At 41.9% G+C, this 27,434-nt stretch overlaps 1 protein-coding gene across 5 annotated transcripts in view; it reads left to right on the forward strand.

Annotated features, from left to right (window-relative positions):
* The window catches only part of SHTN1 (shootin 1), a 69,201-nt gene that overhangs the window by 16,268 nt on the left and 25,499 nt on the right, over positions 1 to 27,434 (forward strand). For 4 of the 5 annotated variants that reach the window (XM_083741380.1, XM_083741384.1, XM_083741381.1 and 1 more), the window contains exons 4-10: positions 6,101 to 6,195; positions 12,858 to 13,026; positions 13,957 to 14,054; positions 15,291 to 15,372; positions 16,858 to 16,952; positions 20,810 to 20,956; positions 24,539 to 24,692. In XM_083741380.1, the coding sequence (XP_083597506.1) occupies positions 6,101 to 6,195; positions 12,858 to 13,026; positions 13,957 to 14,054; positions 15,291 to 15,372; positions 16,858 to 16,952; positions 20,810 to 20,956; positions 24,539 to 24,692 (840 nt within the window). Of the gene's footprint in view, positions 1 to 1,897; positions 2,358 to 6,100; positions 6,196 to 12,857; positions 13,027 to 13,956; positions 14,055 to 15,290; positions 15,373 to 16,857; positions 16,953 to 20,809; positions 20,957 to 24,538; positions 24,693 to 27,434 lie in introns of those variants that run through there. The other variant, XM_083741383.1, reaches the window with a different exon arrangement.

Genomic DNA, 27,434 nt, shown 5'->3' on the forward strand with positions numbered 1-27,434 from the left:
ATAGAGGGTTAAAAGAAAGAACCTGCACCTCATACATAGATGACAAAGAAATTTACACGGCTGGGGTTTGCATCGGTTCATAAATGCAGTAGAAAAACCTCCAGTGAAATAGTCCTAAACTTTAAGCTGTTTTGAAATAATCTGGTGGAGTGGCTATATGTTGAGGGGGAGAAAGGCCTAAGAAGTCAAATTCCTGTGAAAAGAAGTGGAAGGAATAGGGCAGACACACACAGACACCTTGTGACTTGTTAATATGTGCTAGTGATACTGGGAATTCAAGAGCCTGGCAGAAAATGTCAAGGAGTGGAGTCTTAAAATTTGAAAGTAATATTTGCTCTTGTAAAATGCCGTGGGTTTTCCTTTATCTTCCTTTTCATGTGCTTCACCCCCTCCCTTAAAAAAAAAAAAAAGAAAGGGGGGGAAAAACTCATACCTTGTAAACATAGCGATAAAATGCCAGGAATATTAGGATTTTACAGCAATAATGGAGCCCATTATTTAAACGACAATATAAAAGGCAATTATATTGATGAAGAGCTACACGGGCTTTGTGTCTGTGAATAAACTTGGCCTGCGCTCAGCTTCTATTTGTTCTCCCGGCATAAACACATATTGTGCGTGATTCCTGTTTAATGGGGCCCAGTCTGTATGCCAAGCAGCTGCATTTTAGGCCCTATAGCGTGATTTCATAGCTCTCTGAAAATTGGTTCTATTCAGCAGAAGAGATAGGAGGTGGTGGTAGGGGGGGGAAGCTTCAACACACAATCATTTCTTTTCAATTGGAGCCAGAAAGGTTGATGACAACATGACCATTGTGTGATAATGATAAGACCACTAAGGATCTGTACTTCTCATCAAGGCTTTCACACAACAGCAGATACAATTTAATTCACTGCTCTGTCAGCAGTGCTGATACCATTATGCCGTCTGTCTCCACAGTTATAATCACTGTCCTCCGAGAAATGCAGTTGAAATGATCTTGAGCAGTCAAAGAAACTCTCAATTAAGGCTGCCACTTCCAATGTGTCAGATTGTGTCTTATGCACTTGGTACAATTTTCACTTCCAATCCTGTTTATTTACAATGTCGGCCAGTAATTACGCTTAACATGTCATTTAGTGAGGGTGCCCCTGCCAAGGAGATTGTTGGGTGCTGCAGTGCCATTGAGGGGGAGTTTCTTGCAGTCAATGCCATCAGCGGCTTTTAGTCCCTGATGGGATGCGGTAGTAATGTTGATAATGCAAGTATCACGCTCATCAAGTCATAATTAGATGCCACTCAAATGTGCCACTTGTAATAACAGTGTTGATTCATGTTTTCTCGGCGACTGCAACTACTAATTAGTTAAGTGGTTTTTGGTTGGCCTGCATTTGCTGCATATTATTATTACCCCTGAAAAAATGTTGAGGTTGGAGAGGTTTTTGGCCACTTAGTGTTGCTTTATGAATTTTAATATCAGCATAATAAGAACTTTGGACAGTCTTAGGAAGGGGGGTGTATGTATGGGTGTGTATATATATGTGTGTGTGTGTTCAGATACATTTTACCTTTGGAATTTAATCATAATTGCAGGTTAACTAATCTTTAAATGAACCATGAGGTCTTAAAAAAAAACAACCCTTTATATTTTACATGAAAAATCTAGTTAATTTTCACCTCCTACCATTAATGTAAAGTGACTCTTTTTTTTAATGCACTACTCCTACCATTTAATGTAAAAGGAATCAGAACTTTCTTGGCTAACTTTATGAAACAACAAAGCAGTTTTTTGGACAAATGCCATGTAATCATTCTTTCTTTTCTTTTGACAGTGGATTAGACAGATGTCACAACTCGGTGACACATTAGCAATAGCTTATTTTTTCTGTTTGTTGTGATTCTTCAGGTTGGAATGCAGCCGGGTACCAAACCTGAACTACCTGGTCTGTGTATCTGCATAATACACGCTGGGTGAAATTCAGTGGCGTCTATGTATGGACAAAACGAACATCTGCTTGCACAATGGGACTTCCCTTTCCTCTTCTCCCTAGTGCAGCTCCCAGAAACTGGGGGTGCAGAAGCCAGCTCACACAGTGTTGGATTTTTCCCACATTTCCAAATTTACATTTTACACATTGAATTGTACATGTAAAACCTGTTTTGTGTACACTTAGAAAATTGTAACGTGCCAGGTTGATGTGGTAGAAGACTACAAAATACCTTCTTTAGCAGGATCCAGCCTATGAGCTTTGCTTTCTTGGCTCAACATCTTTAGATTTCTAGGACATTGAAGTTGGTTTTCCATGCAGCCTGATCCTATATGATCACTTCTATATTCAGAAGTGATTTGCACTGAGCTCAGAGGAGCTTCCTCCCAAGTAAGTGGGCGTAGGATTGTGGCCTAATAGAGGTTGGCTGATGACCATTTGTTTTATTATTCTTGCCTTCCATTGCAGCATGTGGCAGAGATTATTTGCGGCATTTCCCCACGCTTTGCTCAACTCATTCCATTTTCTGACAGTATGTCTGCAGCGCATGCAGTGCTTACCCCTGTTCTTGGCTTATGACACGCTGCCAAATAGGTAGCCTGGGTTGACCTAATAGAAGATAAACCTCTTAAAGTACAGGGCTTCTGTGTTCTTTTGATTATTGGATCCCAGGGCTGAGTATTTCCCTTGGTGTCTCTGTGTTTCTACCTCATCTACATGGGAAACTACTGCCATGTGTTGGTTTTCTAGGCCCAGCTATAACAACACATCTAGGCTCTTGCGGTGTGTCTATGTATATCTCCTTCGGTTAAGGCTGTTTTCTTTCATCTCTCTGGTGGTACAGTGCCAGATGCTGACAGAACACGAAACATAAATAACAATTATAGCAAACGAGGGAGAAAGCCATTGGCTTCTTATTCATTTTCGAGCCATCGCTCACAGCACTGTTTCCCCACCACCACCAATAAAGCCCCAAAAGGCTTGTATTCATGTGTGAAAGAATCATAAAACTGTGCTTCTTAAATTGTGGTGCCCAGAATTGGACACACTACTCCAGGTGTGGTCTGACCATGGTGGAATAGAGTGGGAAGAAAACACATCAACTCTAGTATCCCATAATGATAGACAGTACACATAAGAAGAGCACTGCAGGATCAGGCTGGTGACCCTGTGGGAAACCCGTAAGCAAGACATGAAAACAGGACTTGTGATATTCACAACTTCATAACAATATCATTTATATGCAGTTGGGTAACTGTCCTACAACTGGAGGCTGCTTTTATTCTGAAGTTTTCTCATTTGGTTTGGAAGATGAGACAGTGAGACTTCTGTATTCAAGGCGGAGATGTCAAGGTTATAGCTCTGCCCTTGGGCATATACAAGGGCAATCTAATGCATTCCTACTTGGGAATAGGTACTACTAAATGCAGTGAGTTGCATTCAACCTAATGCATGCCCCCTAAATCTGTTCTGCGGGGTTTCCACAACCTTCCCAAGCGGATTTGGGGATGCCGCAGGACAAGGAGAGGGTGAAAGCTCTAGTACATAAACTGTTCTGCTTGCACATTTTTAAAGTTAAATACCGTATTTTTCCATGTATAAGATGCACCCGTGTATAAGACAACCCCTATTTTTTAAACCCAAAATTAAGAAATTAAATTGTTTAGCTTTTTGGGGGGTTGAGGGAGGTCACTATCGCCAATCGCTCACCCGCCTTCCCACCACTGCCAATCGCTTGCCACAGCCACTGCCTATCGCACACCTCACCACAGCCACCAATTGTCTGCCCAGTTGCTGCCACCAACAGCCCACCCACTTTCCACAACCGCCAATCGCCTGCCCAATCTCCTGCTTGCTGCTGCCATTAATGGTACATCCCCCCCTCTGCATTCATTATCTGTGTATAAGCCGACACCCAATTTTTGTCAATTTTTTTTTTTAAAGAAAAAAGCATCGTCTTATACACGGAAAAATACGGTACCACCCGGTGGAACTCCTTATTGCGATGTAAATTGGATGGCGGTGACGGCAGTTGTTTGTTTAAATATTTATACCCAACTTTCCATTTTAAAAATGCTCATGGCAGCTTGCAATAAATTTGGAAACAAAATTTCACCGAAGAGTTAAAGAATTCTTAAAGGCACTTAGAAAGGTTATCTTTAATGCTTCAAAATAACTTAAGCAATTTTATCAAATATGTGTAAAATATCATAGATAGTAATGGGAAGTCAGGTTACAGATCCAGCAGTCTGGCCAGAAATATGGGTGCTTCTGAAGAATAGTCATGTGTGACCTTCTATGCCAAAGCTTCAATCTCCAAGTAAGGCTGGAAGAGAACCAGTAGCAGCTCTCTTTCCATTCCTTTCCTGGCATCCCAACACTGTCGCTGCTACTTATGGACGGAGTGAGGGGTGGGGAGCTCAGTGTGGTGCAGTGCTTAGTGGCAGGAGTTTTGGTTGGCTGCATAGCAGCCACACCTCACCCCCCCCCCATCTCTCTTGGTAAGCAGCAGTGTTGAGATGCTGGGAGGGCAACACAGCCCACCCGCTCTGTGCCACTGGCCACTCCTAGAGAGAACCCTGCCTGAAACCTCAGCAGGCTCAATGTAAACATTACTGAGCTAGATGGGCCAATGGTCTGATTCAGTGTAAGGCAGCCTCCTATGTTATGTTCTTATGAAGGAAGAGAGTCCACTCTCACCAGTGTCACCCCTGAATCTTTGCATCTTGAAAATTCTGTTGCACCTTGCAGCCAGCTTTGGGGACTGGAATTAAGCCGTTTGGGACAGAGTTTAGGCTTTAGGAAATATTAAGCTTTGAAAAAAATATATAGAAAGCTAAAAATGTATTTTAAAACCTTTATTTATCCTGTATACCTGAAGGAGCGCCTCCACCCCCATCGTTCAGCCTGGATACCGAGATGCAGCGCTGAGGGCCTTCTGCTGGTTCCCTCATTGCGAGAAGTGAGGCTACAGGGAACCAGACAGAGGGCCTTCTCGGTAGTGGCGCCCGCCCTGTGGAACGCCCTCCCATCAGATGTCAAAGAAATAAAAAAACTACCTGACATTCAGAAGACATGTTAAGGCAGCTCTGTTCAGGGAAGTTTTTAATATGTAAAACCGACTTGATTTTTAACACTTGATTGGGAGCCGCCCAGAGTGGCTGGGGAAACTCAGCCAGATGGGCAGGGTATAAATAATAAATTATTATTATAAATTATTATTATTATTTATAGAAAATAATTGTTTTCCCCGCCCTTCCAATTCCTACTGCGGGGTAGTGGTTCGACAGGGACCCAGGAGACACGGGTTCAAATCCCAACTCGGCCATGTAGCTTGGGCCTCATCACTGTCTCTCCGCCTAATCGACCTCACAGGGTTGTTGTGATGATAAAATTGGCGTGGGGGAGAAGCATGTGTGCCAGTTTTGAGTGCTTGGAGGAAAGTTGGGATATAAATGTAATCATAACAACAACAATTAGGATGATAAAAATTAGTTTGAAATTATTTTTGTGTTTGCTGTAATATAAGCTATAGGAAGTGGGAAGAGGTAAGTAAGAAAATGTGATTGTTATAAGAATGGAAGGCATGAGTTTTGAAGGGGTGGTGATTTTGGGCAGGGAGGATGAAGGCAAGCATGCAGAAGTAGAGGTAAAGTAGAAGGACTAGAAATAATACAGGATGCACTTTGGGGAGAGGTGAAGCACTGGGAAAGAAGAGTTAATGTTTAGTAGGTTCTGTTAGGAATTTCAGACTGCAATCCAGTGCTCTCTCTCGGTAATAAGTCCCATTAAAACAGTGGGCCTTCCTTCCGAGCCAGTCTGATCAAACAGCCATAGGATCAGATGGGAATCCTGTTTCTCCTTGTATTCAAAACTTTGGAAATACTATGTATTATTTTTGACCTTAATGTTTAGTTCTTTTTTTAAAGCATTCGTAAACATCTGGTCCTTTTATATATATGTTTTGCTTAATATGGATAAAGTGTTAGCTTTAAAGAAGTAGTTGATGCGGAAGTTGAATTAGATTTTCATAATCATAGGATGAATGATCTGAGTAAAATAAAAATCAGAGTGAGGGAAGGCTTGACTCATTAAACACTGTGTGAATCAAATATTTTCCCCTTATGCTTTAGTTTCTCACATGGTCATTGAGGAAGTGAGCTGCATACAGAGCCACCTTGAAATTGAGAAGACATGCCGTGAAAGTGCAGAAGCTCTGGCTACTAAGGTAAGAATATATATTTTATTTTTCCTCTGTGTGGAACACCTAATCTGAGGGTTTATGAAACAATGATTCATCTTTGGCTGGTAAGCTTAGGTCGCATAACAATGATGCTGATCCTTTGTAGTCCACTTGGAAGGCCCGAGAAGCTGTAAGGTCAGCAGAGGAGACTGAAACCACAATCCTTTACACACTTATTTAGGAACAGAATGATTCCTGACCCCCCCCCCCCCAGTAAATACGCAAAGGATTGCTCTCTAATGTTGAGATCCTGTGTACTGCTACTTGGCACTGAGGCTCATGAAGAGTGAGGTTTAATATCTGAGTTAATATGCATTGTGGGCACATTCAAATGTGTAAGTTATTGTGTTAGATCCCCTGACTAAAGTGCTACTGCTTCTGTCCATTTCCGTTCCCTTCCTTTTAAAAATATACTGTTAAAAATTATTATTTTTTGCATAGTACTTAGGAGAGGGTGCAGTTATGAAAACAACCTAACAGTGTACATCAATTGCCCAAAGAAGTGTAAGAAGCCATGTCCAGACAAGCACATTCAGACATATGTTTTCCTTTCACACTGCAGTACCTATAGCATTATGGAACTGTGGCTTTTTAACCAAGACACCAGGATGTTGTGCTAAATTTCATTCTGTGTCACTACTCCCCCACCCTTTCTGCGCAGGTAAGTGTCTGTTCCTGCACAATTCCCCCATGAGACCAACAGAAAAGAACTGTATGCCAGTATACCACCCCAAATTATGTCACCTGACTCCCTCAATTTTCTGGGTTTCTGGCTGCAAATGATTTGTGTTTTTCCCCCTGGAACCAAGTAACACAGAATCAAGCACTAAATGGGTGCCATTAGTTTTCCAGTAGTGGCTTTTACATTGTGTGAAGGCTCAATTGTAATATGGGAATTTACAGTTAGGGAAATGTCAGGGAAATGGAATAAACAGGTGTGTGGATGCAGCCAGTATGTCTTGCACCCAGGAAGGGTGTGCCCAGCCCCTCCCAACCTGACACCCCAGTATATATGTGCAATCAGTTCCATACTTTTCAGTTCTGAAGGATGCGCCCTCAGACAGATTCAGTGCATGACAAAAATCCTACATGGAAAGCACTCCAATGTAGAATGTGGCCCGCAACTTAATGAAAAATAGTCATATTATGATTATAGATGCTTCTGTTTTGTCGCATATACATATGCAGGGGAGTTGTCAGGGTCCAAATACGTGTGTGCAGTCATGATATGTGACAATCTTGAGTTTTATATTATTTCTGATAAAAAAGAACTTTATGAAACAGCCCTGAATTTGTTTGCTTGAGCCAGGAAGCGGGGAGAGGATGGGAAGTTGACTGTTTATACTTTTGGACGTAATAAAGGATTTTTTGCTTTCTTTCTTTCAAGCAATGCAATATGTGTCTTAGTATTTTATTTGCTCAATATGTGCAGTCCGCTAAAGATAGATTTGCTTGACTGGGTTTTCAAGCTTTTAAAAAAACAAAGCAAAAAAGGATAATTCATTGAATGTTTACTTTTTTATTCTGCCTCCCTTCACCACTACTTCCCACATACCATTTTATGCATCTGGGTTAACTGATAAACAAGTTTAGAAATGTCCTGAGTGTCTGCGACATGAAAGAATAATGAGCATTTCAGTGTGTGAATCAAATGGAAAAGTCAGCCAGAGTATTACATTTCAGGTGATTGTTTATGAAAGCAAACCGTGGAGCAAGCAAAAGGTGACCTGTACTGCCTTGTTGATTGCATCTAGGTTGATGAATTTACCAAGTATATAATTTTCTATATTCCATCTCATCAGAAGTGCATTATTATTATTACAGAATGTTTTTATCTCTTCATGGATACACACACACACACACACACACACACACACACACATACGGTTGTGAATAACACATCTGAGCCACTTCATAATCAGAAAATGGATTGTGGCAATTTTGAGCCAAATTTCATTAGCAATGCTGGCTAGTCTGTGTGCATTTGTGCATGCCCCCCCCCCGAAAAATCTCAAAGTACTTCCTCAGATGTAGCAGAAATCCCACCAGTAGGAAATCTTTTTTAATTCAGATTCATTAGCAATGTACTTTCTGGATATATTAACTTAATTGTTTGCATAATGATACTACATTAGGATTCATAATATAGTCAATCAACATATAACTAAGAAAATGAATTTATGACTGTAACTATCCTTTCTTTCCATTCTTTGCATGGAGTGACACACTCTGACAGCTAAGAGACTAGCACCTTCCTCTTTGGTTTGCTATGTCAAAGCTGACTCACTCTTCGACCAACCCTGGAAGGGTTTCTCACATTTTCTGTCTAGATTTTTAGGAGTGAAACACACTTAGAGGAACTAGCAGTGCAGGGTGACTGGGAAGATCTCCCTCTTTCAAACATCTAGGTTGAGGATTTGTGTTTAAGGACAAGAGTGGTGATCTCTTCTTACTATGTGGTGTCCCTTACCAGGAAAAGAAGATCTTGTGTCTTAGGGCTCATTCATGCTTCCACTTTCCCCCGTGCCTAGAAAGAATGGGTCCAAGTGGTTTTCTGCTTGTCCTCTGCTTTCCTCTGCTCTTTAGTGCTGAATCAGAGCAAATGTCAATCTGCAGAAAACCAGATTGACATTTCAGCGGTAAAGGCTGAGCTTCCTGAGGGGAAAACAGCAGGACAAGTGGAGTCTGGATGACTTTTTGCTATTATAAATGTTGGACAGGGGAGGTTATGAGAAAGCACAAGTGCCTTGTGTCCCCTTGGTGATTCTTGATATAATTCAGAATAAAAGTTGGACATCTCCCATGGTCAGATCTGCAAGCTGTCCTTGTGTTGTGACCTTGTGCATCTCCCAATGGGGGTGGTTCCATTTTTTATCATACAGACAGAACAAACACAAAAGGAATGGTGAATGCCACCTGTTATGGATCATGTGGTCCATAACTTTGTAAGATAGATTCATTTTATTTTAGTTGATTGCCTGTATAGCTTTACATTGCTTGGCTGCCTTGCTTTGATGAGTTTAAAAGAGATTTAGACAAATCCATGGAGGATAAGGCTGTCAGTTGCTACTGACCCTGATGGCCATGTTCTAGACCAGAGCTTTCCAAACTCTGTGTTGGCTGCAGTGTGTAGGTGTTTTGTACGAACACTCCTTCACTCCTCCCAGGGCTGGAAATGGGTTGGCTTAACCTCTGGTATAAAAAGTGTGTCAACAATAGGAAAAGTTTGGAAAGCTCTGTTCTAGACTGATGGAGTTTGCTTCTGAATACTATTTGCTTGTAGCTGCAGGAGGAAAAGTGCTGTTGTAATAATTTATTATTATGGTCAGAGACCAGTAAAGAGTGCTGTTGCACTCAGGTCCTGCTTGCAGGCTTTGCATGGGCATCTCGTTGGCCACTAAGAACAGGATGTAGTATTAGATGGGGCAGTGGCCTGTTCCAGAAGGACTCTTCTTATGCTTGAATAGAGGATCCTGGTAGGCACGTCTCTAGAATGGCATGTCCCTTCATCTCCAGAGTCCCTCTCTGCGACACTTTTCATATGAAAAGTGCACACAAGTCTTCTAGCATCATACAGCAAGAAGAAAGAAACATCCATAGATCTAAACTACATTTTATTTACATTCTATACAGACAATCCATAATCACGTCTGTGTTCTCCAAGCTCTGGCAGAGCAACTGTTGCATACTGCAAAAGTGAAACCACAGTTACAATAACACGCTCAGACAGAAGAGATAAGACAGTCTTCCGTTCCCACACTCTTCTTAGACATCTCATTTGACTTACACTAATCACACTAGCAGCATCGGCTGCATAAAATATCCTAACAATAATTGCACTTGTTCAGCTATCTATTTTATATATCCTCTACACTATACTACAGGGACGCGGGTGGCGCTGTGGGTTAAACCACAGAGCCTAGGACTTGCCGATCAGAAGGTCGGTGGTTTGAATCCCTGCGACGGGGTGAGCTCCCATTGTTCGGTCCCTGCTCCTGCCAACCTAGCAGTTCAAAAGCACGTCAAAGTGTAAGTAGATAAATAGGTACCGCTCCGGCGGGAAGGTAAACAGTGTTTCTGTGCGCTGCTGTGGTTCGCCAGAAGCGGCTTAGTCATGCTGGCCACATGACCCGGAAGCTGTCTGCAGACAGACGCCGGCTCCCTCGGCCAATAAAGTGAGATGAGCGCTGCAACCCCAGAGTCGGTCACGACTGGACCTAATGGTCAGGGGTCCCTTTACCTTTACACTATACTACAGAGACAGGCAAGCTTTTTTTCCTGCCAAGGGCTGCATTCCCTTGTGGAACAGCAGTAAGGAACCACATATAGCAATGAGCAAAAAATGGGTAGGGACTGAGCAAAAGGTGGGCTAGGTCACTCATGTATTATTTATTTTTATTTTTATTTATTTACTTATTATTATTATTATTATTATTATTATTATTATTATTATTATGCCATCTGACTAGGTTGCCCCAGCCACTCCAGGCAGTTTCCAGCAAAATATAAAAACTCAATAAAACATCAAATATTACATGTCAAACTGAGAAGGCCCTCTGCCTGGTTCCCTGTAACTTCACTACTCACAATGAGGGAACCACCAGAAGGCCCTCAGAGCTGGGCCTCAGTGTCTGGGCTTCACGATGGGGGGTGGAGGCACTTCTTCAGGTATACAAGACTGAGGCTGTTTAGGGATTTAAAGGTCAGCACCAACATTTTTGTTTTCTGTCATCTCTTTTTCTCTCTTTCTGCAGCTCCTTTCTCTTTTTGCTGCCACTCTTTCCCTTGTCTCCCCATCACCTTCCAACCTGAATGAAACTGATTCACCCAGCCCTAGCTACAAAACCAGATCCAGCTATATACTGTGTTTCAAGAAACCGGAGGCTGCCAGTCTCTCCCCCACCCTAAGCAATCAATCACTATTATGTGAGGACCTGTCCAAGAAATCAAAGCTAATGTAACCCCTGCCTGCTACAGACAGAGATCATGCAAGTTTGGGAGAGTTTACCAATCAATTTGGGCAAGGCCATGCTTGCTGCTATAACGCTCTCCATGTGTGTGGCAGAAATTGTGCCTACATTTCACAATTCAAGGGTTTCCAGTGTCACATGGGGTACAGCTAGGAGCAGGGTAGTTGTTATGTCTTCAGGAATGCTTTGAAACTTTTCAGATTTTTCAGAAGTGGATGGGGAGGGACCTGTCCATCAGCCTATTCTCTGCACCTGCACTGATTTTTATTATGCATGCTTTCTGCATTATTAGGTCTATGGCAGCCTCTTACACATCTTGTAATACAGAATAATTTGGGGGGGGGGAGCTATGCAAGCCACTGAGCCTCCTCCACACCAAGTTGCAGGATTATGATATTGTTTCTATCTTGCATAGATCATGGAGACTGCCTGCTATGATTTTAGCAGGTTTTTTCAGGGTTGCCCTAAGTGAACAATGTCCTCATTTGTAAGGCTTGGCCATGCTAGTATGTAGTGTTTTAGTGCAGTGCATATTTCAGAATATGACAAAAGCATGGCATATTATAAGGGCTCCCAATGTGCAAATGAGTAGGATAACCTTGTCAATTTCTGCTCTTTTGGTTTTATTAGACTTTGGAACTTGACTCCATATTTATAAAACCTCTTCCATTGCTGATCTAGAATAATCATGGCTGCTGTGAACACTTTCCTTCTGTTAATGAAAATGTACATTCAGGGGCAAAAACAGTAGAAATGAAAGGAATGGAGAGTGCTAAAATAAGCATAGTGATTGTCTAGCATAGTCTTTCTGTTCTCTCTCTTGTTCTGCTGACCTCCTTTCAAAATTGATTTTTCAGACTCTTTATGAAAACGCTCTCTTTTTCTCCTAACCCCCACCCCACCCCTATTTCTGCAAAAAAATTCTTTGAAATTCAGAGAATCAGTGCAGCTTTCTGTGGTTTAAGTCAGGTAAGCCATTTAATCTTGAATCAAGATGCTTACTAGACAACCACACTTAAAAACAATGCAGAGGCAGGGCAGCCCTACCATTAGATATGATGGGGCAGTTGCCTCTGGTGGCAGGTACTGTGAGGTCGGGAGAGCAGCATTATGAATATAGAGGATAGAGAGGTGTGTTCCATGAGGCCTGCCTCTGCCCCTCTGATCTTACCTGCTGGGTGGAGGACATTGTCCATTCCCCAAAATGGCCCACTCCAGAGTTTAAGAAAAGCTAGGTAGCATCTAGAGCAGGGCTGGGCAACCTTTGGCCTGCCACACATTGCTGAACTACAAATTCCTGACCATGGCCATGATAGGTGGAATTGATGGGAGTTGGAGTGCAACAACATCTGGTGGGCACCAGGTTCCCCAGCCCTGATCTAGAGGTTCACTTCCTCTGGAGTAACTTTTTGTTGGACAAAGGCAACTGTTGGATACAACCCATTGCTCTGCTTCTGAAGTCTGAACATCCCACTCTACTCCAGCCACCAGAAGCTGATTTTTCTTTCTTTCTGAAACGCTTGCTTGACACAGTCCCATCTCAGCGAGTGTTTCAGATTCGTATCATTTATGCTTGGTGGCCTTCGGATGACTGACATGTTCTATTTCACTTAAGAAAGGAAAGAGAAAGGGCTTTTTTTGTTTTAAGCAACAGAGTATGTGCTTGGAATTTTGTAGCTGAACAAAGAAAACAAGACTCTGAAAAGAATCAGCATGTTGTACATGGCAAAACTGGGGCCGGATATAATCACTGAAGAAATAAACATTGATGATGAAGAATCGTCCACAGATACGGAAGGTAGTCCAGGCGCATGTGACTCGGTGCTTTGCCAGCAGATGATAAAAGGTGGGTGCTTCTGAATTAGGGTGGGGTGCCTTTTCAAAAAGCGAGCATGAATCAAGTTGAGTTGTACTGTAATGAGTAAATGTTTGTCTAGTTGTATAAGAGATTTTAGATGCAGCTAACGGGCATCCAGTAGGATATGAAACCAACCAATAGGGCCTGGACAGAGATGAAATTTTCATCATTCATGGGCTCTTATTTTGGAGTGGGTCCAAAGCTGGCTTTTACTGAGTCAGCCACTGATCCATTATTATTATTATTATTATTATTATTATTATTATTATTATTATTATTATTTCAAGTATTTTATGTTTTTATATAATAATACTCTGGCAGCAGCTTTTTGGGATTTCAGACAGGAATCTTTTGCAGCCATACCTGAACACGCCAGGGATTGAACCTATGACCTTTTGCCTTCAAAGCATGGGCTTTACCACTGAGAACTGCAGCCCTTTCTAAGGGACCCCTGGTCTCTAAGGCAGGCTGAGAGATGCATTGTGCACTGCAGAACTGAACTCAAAACAGTTGAGAGCCTGCTTCATCAGGCCAATGGCCAATTAGTTTAGCATCATCTTCTCTCAGAAGCCAGCCAGATGCCTGTGGGAACCCTGCAAGCAGGATCCGGGCACAAGAGTGCTCTCCCCTCCTGTGGTTCCCAGCAACTAGTATTCAGAAGCATTACAGCCTCTGAATTTCTGGCTTTTCAGACTATGATGTCTCTGCAATGAAAATCAAACTAAGACAAAGTACCAGACAAGGCAAACTTGTAATGGTATCTGCATGTAAAGCACCTGCCTTCTTAATAATTTAAGAACCTATTGATGACCGATTCTTCAGCTTTTCCTGCCGGTGTCTGTCTTTGTGTGCTTATTGTGTGTGTTTTTGTCTCAAATGAAAAACGAACTCTTCCCACCACCGCTCTTGAAAATGTAGATCTGCGGGATCAAATTATATCTCTTCAGGAGGAAAAGAAGGCCTTAGCCATTGAGCTGGAAAACCTGAGGAGCAAATTAGCAGAAGAAATTGTGGATGTAAGTATTGTGTCAGGAAAGCAGAGAGTTGGTGAATGTGACGTTGACTTTTTGTGCCTAGTTTTTGGTTTATGACTGTCCACTGTGAAGTTAATTGGATAATACCTAATCCCACAGGTTCATCAGGATTGTTAACTGCTTCTTTTTTTTTAAGGGTGGGAGACTTTCCGTTGTCCGCTTCCCCTCTCAAATCTATCTATTTTCCTTTCGACGAATCATTGTCTATTGGATCCTAGAAAAAGGATTGTGGTAAACAATAATTTGTATCAGCATCTGAGTGTTTGTGCACTCAGATGGATTGCCCTGATATTACAACCTAACCAGACTCCAGTGTAGTCCCACACTAGGGCAGAACACTGGGGCTTTTATGGTAGTTTGGGAGGGGTAACCTCTCCCAACCAGCTTTTTCTCGGGTCCAGTGTCAGGATTTTGGAGCTTTGTATCGCAACCATCAGCTGGCCTCCAAAATCCATAAGAGGAGATGAAGGCAGAAAGTATGACTCAAAAGCACTCTTAACTTCACCAAAGTGGAGATCAGCAACCCCCTCATTACTGTTTGATGCTATTGTATTACCCTGTACAAATCTGCAGCCAGAGAGAGACTTAGCTGTGTGTCTATTAGACTCCTGCCCCCTCCATCTCCCACAAGCGATCTTGCTAGCTAAGATTCTACATCCTTGTATACAAGGGCTTTAAAATCTCCTTGCTGTGTATGAAGTACTTATTGCTACTTCTCAGCTCTCGGTTATTATTCAGTAAAGCACTTTAAGGTATTCTAGCTGTTTCTTTGCAGCTTTGGTTGGTATGCTGAGCAAACATATTAAAAAGTAAATTCCTTTGAAACCAAGGCACGTGTCAGAGTAACTTAAGATTTCTCGGTTAGCTAGAAAAATTATGAGCAAAAACTTCTTACAGGCACATCAGCAAGAGCAGAAAAGAACAGGGAAGAACTCTGTACAGGCCAATACCTAAATGAAATACCAGTTTTAGCATATTGGTTGAGTTACAGCCAAGTCTCATACCATGTAAATCATTAAGTGTTTTTGTTTTCCTGATGATCTCTGTTATGTTTTATGCTCAGTCAGTAGAGCATGAGACTCTTAATCTCAGGGTTGTGGGTTCAAGCTCCATGTTGGGCAAAATATTTCCTGTATTGTAGGGGGTTGAGCTAGATGACCCCTGTGGTGCCTCCCAACATTTCAGTTCTATGATTCTATGTCTCCCCCTACTATGCAGGTAAATAAAGTCAAGGAAGAAAATGCAGTCTTGACAGATGAAGTTCAGAAGCAGCAGAAGGTGTTGGAAAAATGTAACCGAAGTACGTATGTTTGCTTCATAGTCCTCATCTCCTCCAGTTTGCTTTCTCAGCACTGCCATTTGGAGAGCCTTGTTACTGCAGTTCCTCTCCTATATAGATGCAGCAAGGCCCAAATCAGAAAACATATCATCTAGTTTTGTGTACTCTTTTTAAAAAAGTATTCCTGGTTTTATTTGAATATTATTTATAATTGTTGTATATTCTTTTTATGTACACTGCTTAGGATTTTTAAAAAAGTAATTAGTTTATAAATTATTGTAAGTAAATAAAATAAAAGCCAGAATCAGGGGAGCAAGGCTGATCCAACAGACTCTTCTTACGTTCTTACCTATAGAACAGGTTTCTCCATTACTAAACATTATCAATATATAACTCGCAGCCCCACAAGTTGATTGCAAAACACAGGTTCATGAAATTGGGGCCAAGCCTGCTGGCTAAAATTACCCAGAATGTGCACAGATATTGTGCAGGCTCTTTCGTATTGTTCTGCCCACACAGCTCAACCGGGACTTGAAAGTAGTAACAATCAGCTCTTCAAAATCTCTTAATGACTGCTCACAAGCCCTGATTTCGCAACATACTTCAGCTCTAAGAGTCAGTTTTCAGAATAATGGCATAGAATTTCAAAATTTATATACTCAGTAAATCCACTGTGTGCTTGGAAGCACTCCCTCGCCAGAGCCAAAAGAATCAAAGCACCATGAAAAGGCCCCTTGCAATATGCATTAGAAACTGCCAAGAGGCAACCCATTTTCAACTTGCATTTCATAAGGAAAGCTGTGACAGTGAGGAAGATTTAAAAGAGATTTGCTGGTCACGGCCAGAATTATGCACCTGATCTGCACTGCCAGAATATTGCAAACCAAGAATCAGGCCTAGCTGCAAAACTCAGTCCTAATGACCTGCAGTGGGCCAAACCTGGAACTGGTTAGGACGCCCTCTCCTTATTGTCTCAATGCCTTTTTGCCCCTCCCCATCTACCTTCCAATAAGCAGCAGTGATGCTACCAATCAGGTGAGTGAGGCCAGCCCACAATGCTATTTTGTTTAGATTGGGCTTAGATTGTGTTTATCTGGCTTGGGTGAAAGGCAGATTATAAATATTTCTAATAAATAACAACAACAAATCATTGTTTTGGGAAAAAGGCAAGACATGTTTCCTTCCCCCCAGCGAAGCTATTTGCACAGAAGCCAGTCTTCCACCCCACTGCACTACAGTTCTGGGATTATTTATCCACCAATGCAGTATTGCAGCTAAAGCTTTTATGGTGGCATGCAACCATAAATCTTGTGTAATCTTGTTTCATGGCATGATACAACATGTCATTTTGAAGTTTATATATTTGATGCACTTTGTATGTGAATTGCAATGGCTTGCAGCTGATGGTCATTTTTATTTTGCTTCCTAATTTGTTGTTCATCTTTGTGTGTTGTTATGTGTTGTGGTGTGTTTGGATTTGTTTTGTCTTTTTTGTGCTTTAAATAGTGTCTGTACTGGCAGTAGAAGAATATGAAGAGCTGCAAGTAAACTTTGAATTGGAGAAAGATCTGAGGCAGAGAGCGGAATCCTTTGCACAGGAGGTATGTAAGCCAACAGAATCCACAGATCAAATCAGGTTTTGAAACATGGATTTTTAAAAATGACCGAAGAAAGGAATGAAGGTTATATATGCCACAGACATTAAATATGTGCAGCACATAAACAGTCTAGAATAAGGTGGGAGAGGGATGTATTCATAAGTAAACAAAAGCCAAGACACAATGGTCATCAGTTGGGGGAATTTTTGTTATTATTATTTGTCCTTTGCAATAATGGTCAATATTTTACAGAATAATTTTTTTTAATGTAAGAATACAACATTAAAATCAGTTAAGACCATTTGTATGTATGTGTCCAGTCAATCTGTCAAGGTTCATATATATGCCACAACTGTAGTATTTGTAGATTGTATGTCTACCCAATTGTATATTTTAGCTTGATACAGGTTTTCTGAAGTAAAGGGCCATTTACTCCATAGCGGCTTCTGTTTATTTATAAATAAATACTGTCTTCTTTCCACTCTGCAGAAGGGTGTACATTTATCATGCTCATTTTAAGAGTGTCTAGTCCCAGAATTGGACTAGAGTGCATCTGTGGCCTTGACCATATTTCTGTGACACTTTGGTGTCCTTTCGTGTAGTGCATGCTTTTAGGTATGCACGAGGGCTTGCAGGAAACAAATTATTGTGTTAAATTGGAGGCCAGTTATGAAGTTTGCCATGTGGCTTATCTGTCAGCTTTGAATGTGGCTTATCTGTAAAGCTGGGGCTTCATGTGGTATATACTATATGCTCTCTGGGTTGTGGGTTGGGGTCCTAATCTGTAAAATGCACTCAGTTTTTGCTTCAGGGAGGGGCCATAACTCTGTTATGGCTTACATGCAGCAGGTCTCAGGTTTGATTCTGCATGTGGGGTTGGCAAAAACCCCGGGGATGCAAAGAAATAGAGGAAAACAACAGAATGGGGAAAATATCCGATATCTGGTGCAGCCTGACACTGAGGGTGTATGTGGGTTGGGAGCTAGGAAAGTTCCATTGACCTGCCTATCATTTTGCTCAATTTGACTGCCTATGTGTAAGTAATAAAGGTTCCATACACAATTTAATATGTGCATAATACAGTTATTTTTAAAGTGCAATGCCTTTACTTATCTTGGTTACTTAGGATGCCCTTGTCATTGTGCAACACTTGGCAGACATTGTATTTAAAATCGAGTATTGAACATTTGCATACAAAAGGTCAAATGCTGTTATCTGCTTCCTCCACCCCCCTCAACAGTAGAGGAAAACGCTTATAATTTCCGACAGCCATGACCTCCTTGTATAAGAATGTTGCTCCTCTCATGAGATTGCATGCTATTGATTCAGAGATATCAATGGGCTTTTTTTAGTGACGAGCTCCACAATAACTCTCATTTAGATGCATTAATGGCCTTTGGGTTATTTTGTAATAACTCTTCCATTAATATGTGACGTGTCTCTAAATGGATTGAAAAACCTGCACTTATGAAAAGATTCTTATGTATAGCCTAGTTCACAAAGGGTGGGAGCAAGGGGACTTGCTATATGACTATAATTAATGTAACACCCCATAGCTTCAGTTGTCATATACAGGAATTGGGTGAGGTCAGGGGACAAATACATTAGCCTTAGAATCTGAAACCTGTCACCTGCAGAGTATAATGGAAGATTCAGCTTATTGGAGGGAGAGTGCCAAGGAATTCCATTGTAAAGGAATCTAATATTTGTCATACTATGGGGCCAATCATATGGCAAGATCTGCTGGGTTGAGAAGCTTAGAATGCAGTTGATCTCCTGCTCAATCAGCTGATTTTAGTCTCAGCTGTCTTTAAGTCCCCAATTGTGACTCAGCCGAAAATACATCAGTGTATCTTGCTCATTCTGGCTTAGCCAGGTAAGCCACAGCTGCCTGTCTTGAGGCCAGTGTAAGTTCCAAAAAAGGGGTGTTCTTGGGGGCAGGACCAGAAAAGAGGAATTTAGGCTGCATCCTAAGCCCGTTCAGCTTGGTCACATGACCTGGTGACCTGGCATACAACACTGTTCTTTCTGTGTTTATTTCTTTCACTACATTTTTCACGTGAACTAGTTTCAGTGTAGGTCCTTGTCTATGGAACTGTGATCAGCACTATCCATCATGACAGTGTTGAAACACCTGTTAGGTTGAAGGGTGTAAGCCAGTAAATGCCAAAATCTACCACTCAGCCATATTTTACCTCATTTGCAGACAGGTGATTGACAAAGGGCAGAGAGCACTGGTCATATTTCAGTAGATTTGGAAATATAGTCAGTTCAAGTGGTGCATGGGCTGTTTGTAAAAACAAGCAAGTGTCCAGATATTTGATTTCGTTTCCGTTTTTGTTTAATGATGTGTTAATAAGTTATATAATGGATAGTAAGAATCTTGTCAGCCACCATGCTGTGGTTATTTACTGTGCTGGTAAACAAACAGCATGGAATTTCGACAAGAAATAATGTGGCATTCTGTTTCTAATACAGCAATCCTAAAACACATTTCTGCTTTTGCTGCACTACAAATGAATTTCTTAGTCATTTTTAAATAATTACTTTATGGAAAGAAAAAGTAAACAGAAGATCCTACCTTGTGCAGAAATAGGCAAGATTGTCTTTCATATAGATTCTTTTAAAAATCCCTCACCTTCTGATACCTGGCTTAGTCTTACATCTGTTGTTCATTAAGAAGGAGTCTTAATGAAGTAGGAAAGCAACTTCAGCATAAGGAACGAAAGGAAATTGTTATGGATTTTGTTATGAGTGCTCAAATAGAGAGACACCATCTTTTAAATATAAAAGATTAATTTGAAATAATATTTCAGTACAGCACATGTCCCAACTACCGTAGATTCCGGTGTATTAGGCGACTGGGCTTATAAGACGACCCCCCAACTTTTGCTGTTAAATTATAGAGTTTGGCCGCCCGCCAAGCGCCGCCAGGGACAGAGAGCGCACCCCTCCGTTGCCTCTGCCGTCGCAGCAGCAGCAGCAGCAGCTCGTGGTGAGGCGTTTGATGGGTGGAATTCCCTCCCTCCCGGCTCCCTCCCTCCCTACGGGAATCTGACGGTCCCATGGTGGCAGGGCCGGCAAGTCCCGGCCAATGCTGCGCACCACCTCGCCGCGGGAAGGGGAGGCTGCCACAGTTGCTGCTGCTTCGGGAGGTGGCCAGGGATGGGGGGGGGGCGGCTCTTACCATCCTTCTGCCCGTCGCCATTCCAAGCCAGCCGCCGCCACCTGCCACAACCATACCCAGCGTATAAGACAACCCCTGACTTTGGAGAAGATTTTCCGGGGTTCAAAAGTCATCTAATACGCCGGAATCTACGGTAATCTGAACTTCATTTATCTATACCTGATCACCCAAACGTCCTTCACATATTCCTGTGCAGACCAGTGGGCAGCTCGCCCTGCCGCTCTGGGTGCCGGAGCAGCTAGCTACGCCCCTGACTTCTCTGTGCCCAGAAACAAGCCATTCAAAACTATATTAAAAAAAAATATGGGGCAGTGTTTGGGGGTGGGTGGGGGACAGATCTGAAATTAGACAGTTCCATAAAGATTCCTAAGAGGAATAGGAAGCTTCTGTTCCAGCTTTTCCACCATTGTAAAATAATGCCTTTTTCCTTTGGAGCGAATCTAATAGAAGACTAGGCAGGCTTTAGGGAACAGTCTAGTCATTTGCTCTTAGCATTGACCTGCTGAGATCCTGAACGTTTCCTAGATAGAGGAGGTGACAAGATTCTAGTGTGTGCTTGTAGATTTTCCTGATGCCTGCTCCATCTGGATGTTAGATAACCAATTTCCCATATATCTGGGTTTGAATAAATGCTGGGCAAATGATCTAATTTGCAATTTGGTCATGTTGGTAGATGTTTATTGAACAAAAAACACTGAAGCGACAAAGTCAGCTTCTCCTGCAAAATGCTGGCCCTGATGAACAGCTTTTGAAAGCTCTGGATGAAAATGCCAAGCTGAATCAAATACTGGAGGAAGAGAGGCTGCAACACCGGCAAAAGGTAAGCACTGTACTTTTCAGTGACTGTGGTGTGGCTTTGTTTCTGACACCTGTCTTCCCAAACTGAAGAATATATAGTAAGCAGAAGTAGCTCACTGAGTGGGACAGAGCTTTGGGCCACTGTTGCTTAATGGGAGGGAGAAGGGGAGAGGTGAGGCAGTGGGGAGGTCAGTGCAGTGCAAATACACCAACTAAGCCAGGCATCCCCAAACTCAGCCCTCCAGATGTTTTAGGACTATAACTCCCATCAGCCCTAGCTAACAGGACCAGTGGTCAGGGATGATGGGAACTGTAGTCCCAAATCATCTGGAGGGCCGAGTTTGGGAATGCCTGAACTAAGGCAATCCAGCACCCCTGCTAGTGTGTTCGCAGCATGGTTCCCTTTCCCCAACTCCTCAGTTTCTTCCTCCCAGTAAGCAACAGTGACCCACCTGTCAGGAAGCTAGGGTAGTGGCTCCGACCCACCTTGCCAGCCACTTCTGATTGTAAGTTATCAAGTTGGTTTAATTTAGTTTAGGTTATCCCATTGACATACCACTTCACACATCCAGAGGGGTCCTGAAGCAATTTACAATAATAAAATTTCAAATGCATTAAAAAGCCAATAAAACATTACAAATATGAAATACTAAAAGTGGTCATCCAACTAAAAAGTTGTCTAAATCAGCGTGAAATATCTATCCCCTTCTGCACCAAGACATTGTTAGTGAGATTATGGACTGCACAGTGAAGCTTTAACAGTGTAACAGCATCACAAATAATTGGGGGAAGGTTCTGACCATCCTTCCAAAGTGGGTGCTGAAGGGGCTAAGCCAGCCGTTCTGGGGCTGGAAGACCGGGACTGTCTGGAGGTTGGACTAGACGTTTGGGTCCCTTCCAAATCTACAATTCTGTGATTCTTTGGCTTAATGAGAATGTCTGGGTCTCCAGAGAGGAGCTTGTAATTGTTTTGTAAACTCCCTGGTCCCCCCCCTTTTTTTTTTGCTGCTGCTGCAGCAAGCTAAGGACCCATCCACACTGCCATTTGTACTGTAATTTCAAGTCATGGGTCCAAGTGCTTTTATTTGTCCCATTGCTTTCCCCAGGGAAATCCATTTTTTCCTGCTGACTCAGAACAATCCACAAAAAGCTCAACTGACATTTGTTCCGATTTAGCAGTAAACAGCGGGTTCTCCCAAGGAAAGTGGCTGCTAAAAAGAAGAATGTCTTGGACCTGTGACTTGAAATCATGGGACAAGTATGGATGGACCATAAGTCAGAGGTTTTCCTTAGTATGTACTCAAAACCCAGAGTCATAGTTAAGCTCTCTCCAGACTAATCAGGTACTGTAACTAAGAGCAATTTTTGATGCAGGTTGGCACGGTGCAGTAGTAAAAAGAACTGGGCCATGAGCTCTTCTCCAGAAGCCCCACATGCTCAGACAGTTGTCTAAGGCAGAGATTGGCCTAGCATAACAAGTAAAGCAGACCACTGAGACACCACACTGTGGCCTTTAAAAGGAGGAGGGAGCTTCTGAGTATCTCTTCAAATAAACAGGAAGTGTGTTCCCTTGTCTTTTAAGTCCTGATGAAAGAAAGCAGGCTAACAAGCTACATATACAAAGTAGGTGATACACACATGAAGTATTTGGAATATTCTGGAGATGAATTATTTGGATTTCTATTGGTTTGAATTTGGTGGATATTTTAGCAATCTACAGTACTGGAAGCAATTACTAAGTTGTTTGGATAATAGTTAAAATTGAACCCATGTTATTTCCCCCAGTTTTTAGGAATAGTTAAAAAGAAAGCAGCGATTGCTTCAAAAACATAATGCACACATGTTTGTGTATTTATACATTGGGAGTAATTCCCAGATTCTGGGAAAGGATTGTTTTCCAAATTTGTTCAAATTGTGTACAGGGGCAGAGAGGTCTTTATTTTACCGTGTCTCAGCCCTTCAACTTGACTATTCTATAATTCACCCATTGCAAACAGCAGGGGTTAAAGAAAGAGTGTGCAAATAATAACATTTAACAAAGGCAACCGTTTAATAACTTACATTAGTGTTTTATTGCTTGAGATAAAAATAAAACCATGTAAGAAGGTGTACGCTCCCCTCTTTTAAATCCTCTTTAAAACATTTAGGCACTCCAGAATTGAAGTGTTTTGTAAAATAATAATTGACAAAACAACATTCTAGTTGAATACAAACCAAATTATGAGATCTTCATGGCTCTCCAAGGGGGAGATTTTTGTCCTGTTCTTCATATATTTTGATTAACTGCTTGTGCCAACATTGGGCTAGATGAATGGATTTTCTGATTTTAAGCAACTGTCAGGCATCTCAGGAAATTAACCATGCTGCAGGTATAAAATCTGGCTTGTGACATGGTTTTCAGTAGTAGTTATGCCCAATGCTGTAGCCACAAGAGTGGAGTATACAGTGGTACCTCGGGTTACATACACTTCAGGTTACAGACTCCGCTGATCCAGAAATAGTGCTTCAGGTTAAGAACTTTGCTTCAGGATGAAAACAGAAATCATGCTCCGGCGGCACGGCAGCAGCAGGAGACCCCATTAGCTAAAGTGGTGCTTCAGGTTAACAACAGATTCAGGTTAAGTACGGACCTCCGGAACGAATTAAGTACTTAACCCGAGGTACCACTGTACAATAGTTCAGACTGTAGCTTCAAAACAGAGTAATATCCAACTAAGTCATACTAAGAGCAGACCTGCTAAAATCAATGAACTTGAGTTTCTCAAGTCCAGGTACCCCCAAACTCAGCCCTCCAGATGTTTTGGGACTATGGTTGATGGGAGTTGTAGTTCCAAAACATCTGGAGGGCTGGGTTTGGGGGTGCCTCCTCAAGTCTGTCGAGTTCCATGTGTCTACTCTATGATTAATGATTACTCTAAGCCTGGAGTTGGCGTGAAATGGAAGAAAAAAATGTCAGTTCTCTTCCTCCGTTTATCTGCCCTTGGAAGACTTAGGATGCAGTCATGGATTCCACTCTCCCCTGACCACTCTTAGGATTGCATTATAAAACTTGGAAATTCTGGAGTAGAACAGATTTATCAAACAAACAAACAACCCAGTACATCCATAAATGCTACAAATGCTTCCACATTTCGAGCATGTTTTTTAAACCTTGAACCATTAAGCACTGGGTTTGAATAACAACTTTTAGAGTATGGTTGTACCTCAGAAGTCGAATGGAATCCGTTCCGGAAGTCCATTCAACTTCCAGAATGTTTGGAAACCAAAGCACAGCTTCTGATTGGCTGCAGGAAGCTCCTGCAGCCAATCGGAAGCCCCGTCAGACATTCATGTTCCAAAGAACATTAGCAAAACGGAACACTCACTTCCGGGTTTGTGGCGTTCAGGAGCCAAAACATCTGAATACCAAGGCGCTCAGGATCCAAGGTTCGGCTGTATTCCTATTACATATTGTCAGGATCCCAGTTTTTCTACTGCCAGATAATTTTTTGGGTTCTGGGGAATCATTAGCTTGACTTGGTTGGGTGTGCTTCTTTGTTAAGTTGGTGGGTGGGACAAAACAAGGTGTTGATTTTCATTGCAATTTTGTATTTGTCCATAACAGGTTGAAGAACTGGAGGAACAATTAGCTAGCGAAGTCTTGAATAAGGAAATCAAATCCCTTAAACAGCAGCTAGAACTTTTAGAAGAAGATAAAAAGGAATTAGAGGAAAAATACCAGAGTGCTGAAGAAAAAGTTAAAAACCTAAAGCATTCAGGTAAAATATTGAATAAATTTGATACCATATTCAAGCATAGTACGATGGATGTAAAACATATAGAATTAAATGTGAACTCCAGTTAAGACATAACCATGTTGTTTCATGATAATCAGTGCTCGGAGTTTTCAAGCTTTATTTGTGACTAGAACTTCATAAATATGTGTTTTGTAATGTATGTTTACAAAAGAAAGCAATCCAACTGCCCCATACACCAGGCTGTCTCTCTGTGTGTGTTTTGGATTGAGTGGAAGCATCCCACTACTCATTTCACCTGGCTGAGGGGTAGAGAGGCCTGTTGGTGATATCCCCGCCATTGGAAAGTCCCTAAACAGGGTGTTCTAAGGGCAGTGAGGAACTTGGCCAGCACTGGACTTGATCTGCACCCTATCAGTGCATCAGTCTGGAGCTTGTGCAGGGCTTGGTTGTTCTCCCACCACTTTCTCTATGGCCACCGTGCGTGGCTGGGTTGTGGATGTAGTTGCTCCACAGGCAGGGGTGAGTGAGTTTGGATTGCAGCCTTAGCTAGGTGCACTTATTCCCCATTCAAACCAGCAGGACTTAAGTTGCATCACGTCACGTTGTCTAACCCTTTTGTATTCACTCAGTTGGTATTCTTTCTTCCAAATGCAGAAGTCACATAGGGATTAGAAAAAATATCCTCACGACATTCTAGTTGCAGAAGTTATTAGTATATTCCAAGAAATGATTTAGCGCTTTGCAGTGAGAGTTGGGAAGCAACAACACGTTATGTGCCCTTGTGCGACTGACATTTTAAAAAGTAAATGCTGTGTCGAAGGCTATGCAGAAGGAATTAGCTTTGCAACTCCCATGGGTGTTAATGGCTAAAATCCATGGGAGCTGCGTGGCTAATTCCCTGCACATCAGGCAAAACATTTACCCCTCACTATCTGACTGTAGAAACTGTCTGACTTGCTGGCTATTATTTGTCCAGTTTATAGGCTAAAGCAAGACATCAGGAGCACTGACAAAACCACTTAGAATGCATACAGTATGGATAAACTACTGTAATTTAGTTGTTACCAAAGACTTATTTGCCAGGATGGTGCCTGACCAGCTTACAGCATCGTACCTATTAAATGCTAAAAACTGTAATTTACTACTCTTTATCTAAGATTGCCATTTCTTAATAAATTCAAAATACAGTTACCAGCAGGGGAAGTACTGTTTAACTATCCTAAAGCAGCTGGATTACGTGGATGGAAAATGTCAAAAGAAAAACATACTAATGCCTTTGTGCAAGGTCCTAAAACTGTTTTACAGTGTTGTGTGTTAAATTAATCACAGCCTTGTAAAGTGACTGGAAAACCTATGGAAATTACCAAGGGAACCCACTCAGGGACCACTATAGGACACGAAATAAATTACCTGAGTATATGTATTGACTACATTTCAACTTGATGGCGTCCTTTAATGGCTGCCACATTCAGCTATTATCTGAACGATAAAAATAATGGTTGTTTACTGTATCAAAAAGTAAGAAGGAAGAAGCCACTAATGATTCTTCAGGGATTTCAAAGTGGTAGCATGCCCACCAGAGCTACGTATTATGAAATACGAGTAAAGAAAACCAGTTATCAGTACAAAAACATTTAGTTTTAAGAGCCAAAGCTGGTTGCTTTTCCCAGCATGCAATTGTGTGTCCTAGATTTATCTTCCAAGTTTAGCAACAGAGACCAGCCGAAAAGGACACTATTAAGTTGGACCCATGAACTCAGAAAAAAGAGAGAAATGCTGCTTCTATGGAATCCATACATTTTCATTTGACTTCAGTGATCCTTTATTTGCAAAGGACCTGGATCTAGATCTTTTCATCCCTCCTAATTGTTACTCCAACACTCCATAAACATTGAACATGCAAAAGGGAAACCACAGACTATATATTTAGGGACTGCTATGGTCAGAGAGGTGTTTTCTCCCCAAAAACTAAGCAGACAGCTTCTTTACCTTCAGGAGCAAAAGTCTGGCACATGACGGCAACAGCCATTGCATTTCCTCTCATACTTGAATAAAAAAATTATTGCTTCCTCATTAGGATAGCACTAGGAACTGCTGTCCCTGCTTGTGTCCATGCCCACCTACAGGAGGAAGTGGGTGGCAGTGCAGGGCAAAGAAGGGAAAGACTTCGTCCTCCTCATTCCCCTCTCCAGTGCAAATGGCAGTGGGCTCTTGGATTTGGGGGCAAGCTGTGAGGGGGGAGTTTGGGGTGAACTGTGGTGTGTGTGTGTGTGTGTGTGTGTGTGTGTGTGTGTGTGTGTGACAATGACAGGGAGCGTGTGAAAGCCTGCCTGGACCCAGCCACTTGAGCAAACAGGCAGGTGGCAGTGGTAAAACAGGGAACGTGGGAAGACTTGCCTGGGCCACCTGGCTGCCTGCTCACTCATCGACTTGCTCTGCCATCCTGCTCAGTTGAGTCGTCTGCTTGCTTTTCTTGCTATCGGTCCACTTGCTATCATGCTATACACAGTTTGCATGGTCGCCTGTTGACAGCCACACAAATGGCAGCGTGATGACATTTTCTCCTCACAAAAATACTAAGATAATAAGAAAACAGACAGTGATAGAAGAGAGAGGCAGTGATATCTTCATCCTAGATATTTTAATAAAATCTCCAAAATGCAGGGGTTGGGGTTTTGGGGTGTTTTTTTTTTACAATGTGAACTTATTTCTGTATAGGATACTTACTTACTGACTCTCAGTACCTAATTGATTCTGACAAGC

This window comes from Podarcis gaigeae (genome assembly GCF_964106915.1).
Source record: "Podarcis gaigeae genome assembly, chromosome: 5".
NCBI classification, from domain to species: Eukaryota; Metazoa; Chordata; class Lepidosauria; order Squamata; family Lacertidae; genus Podarcis; species Podarcis gaigeae.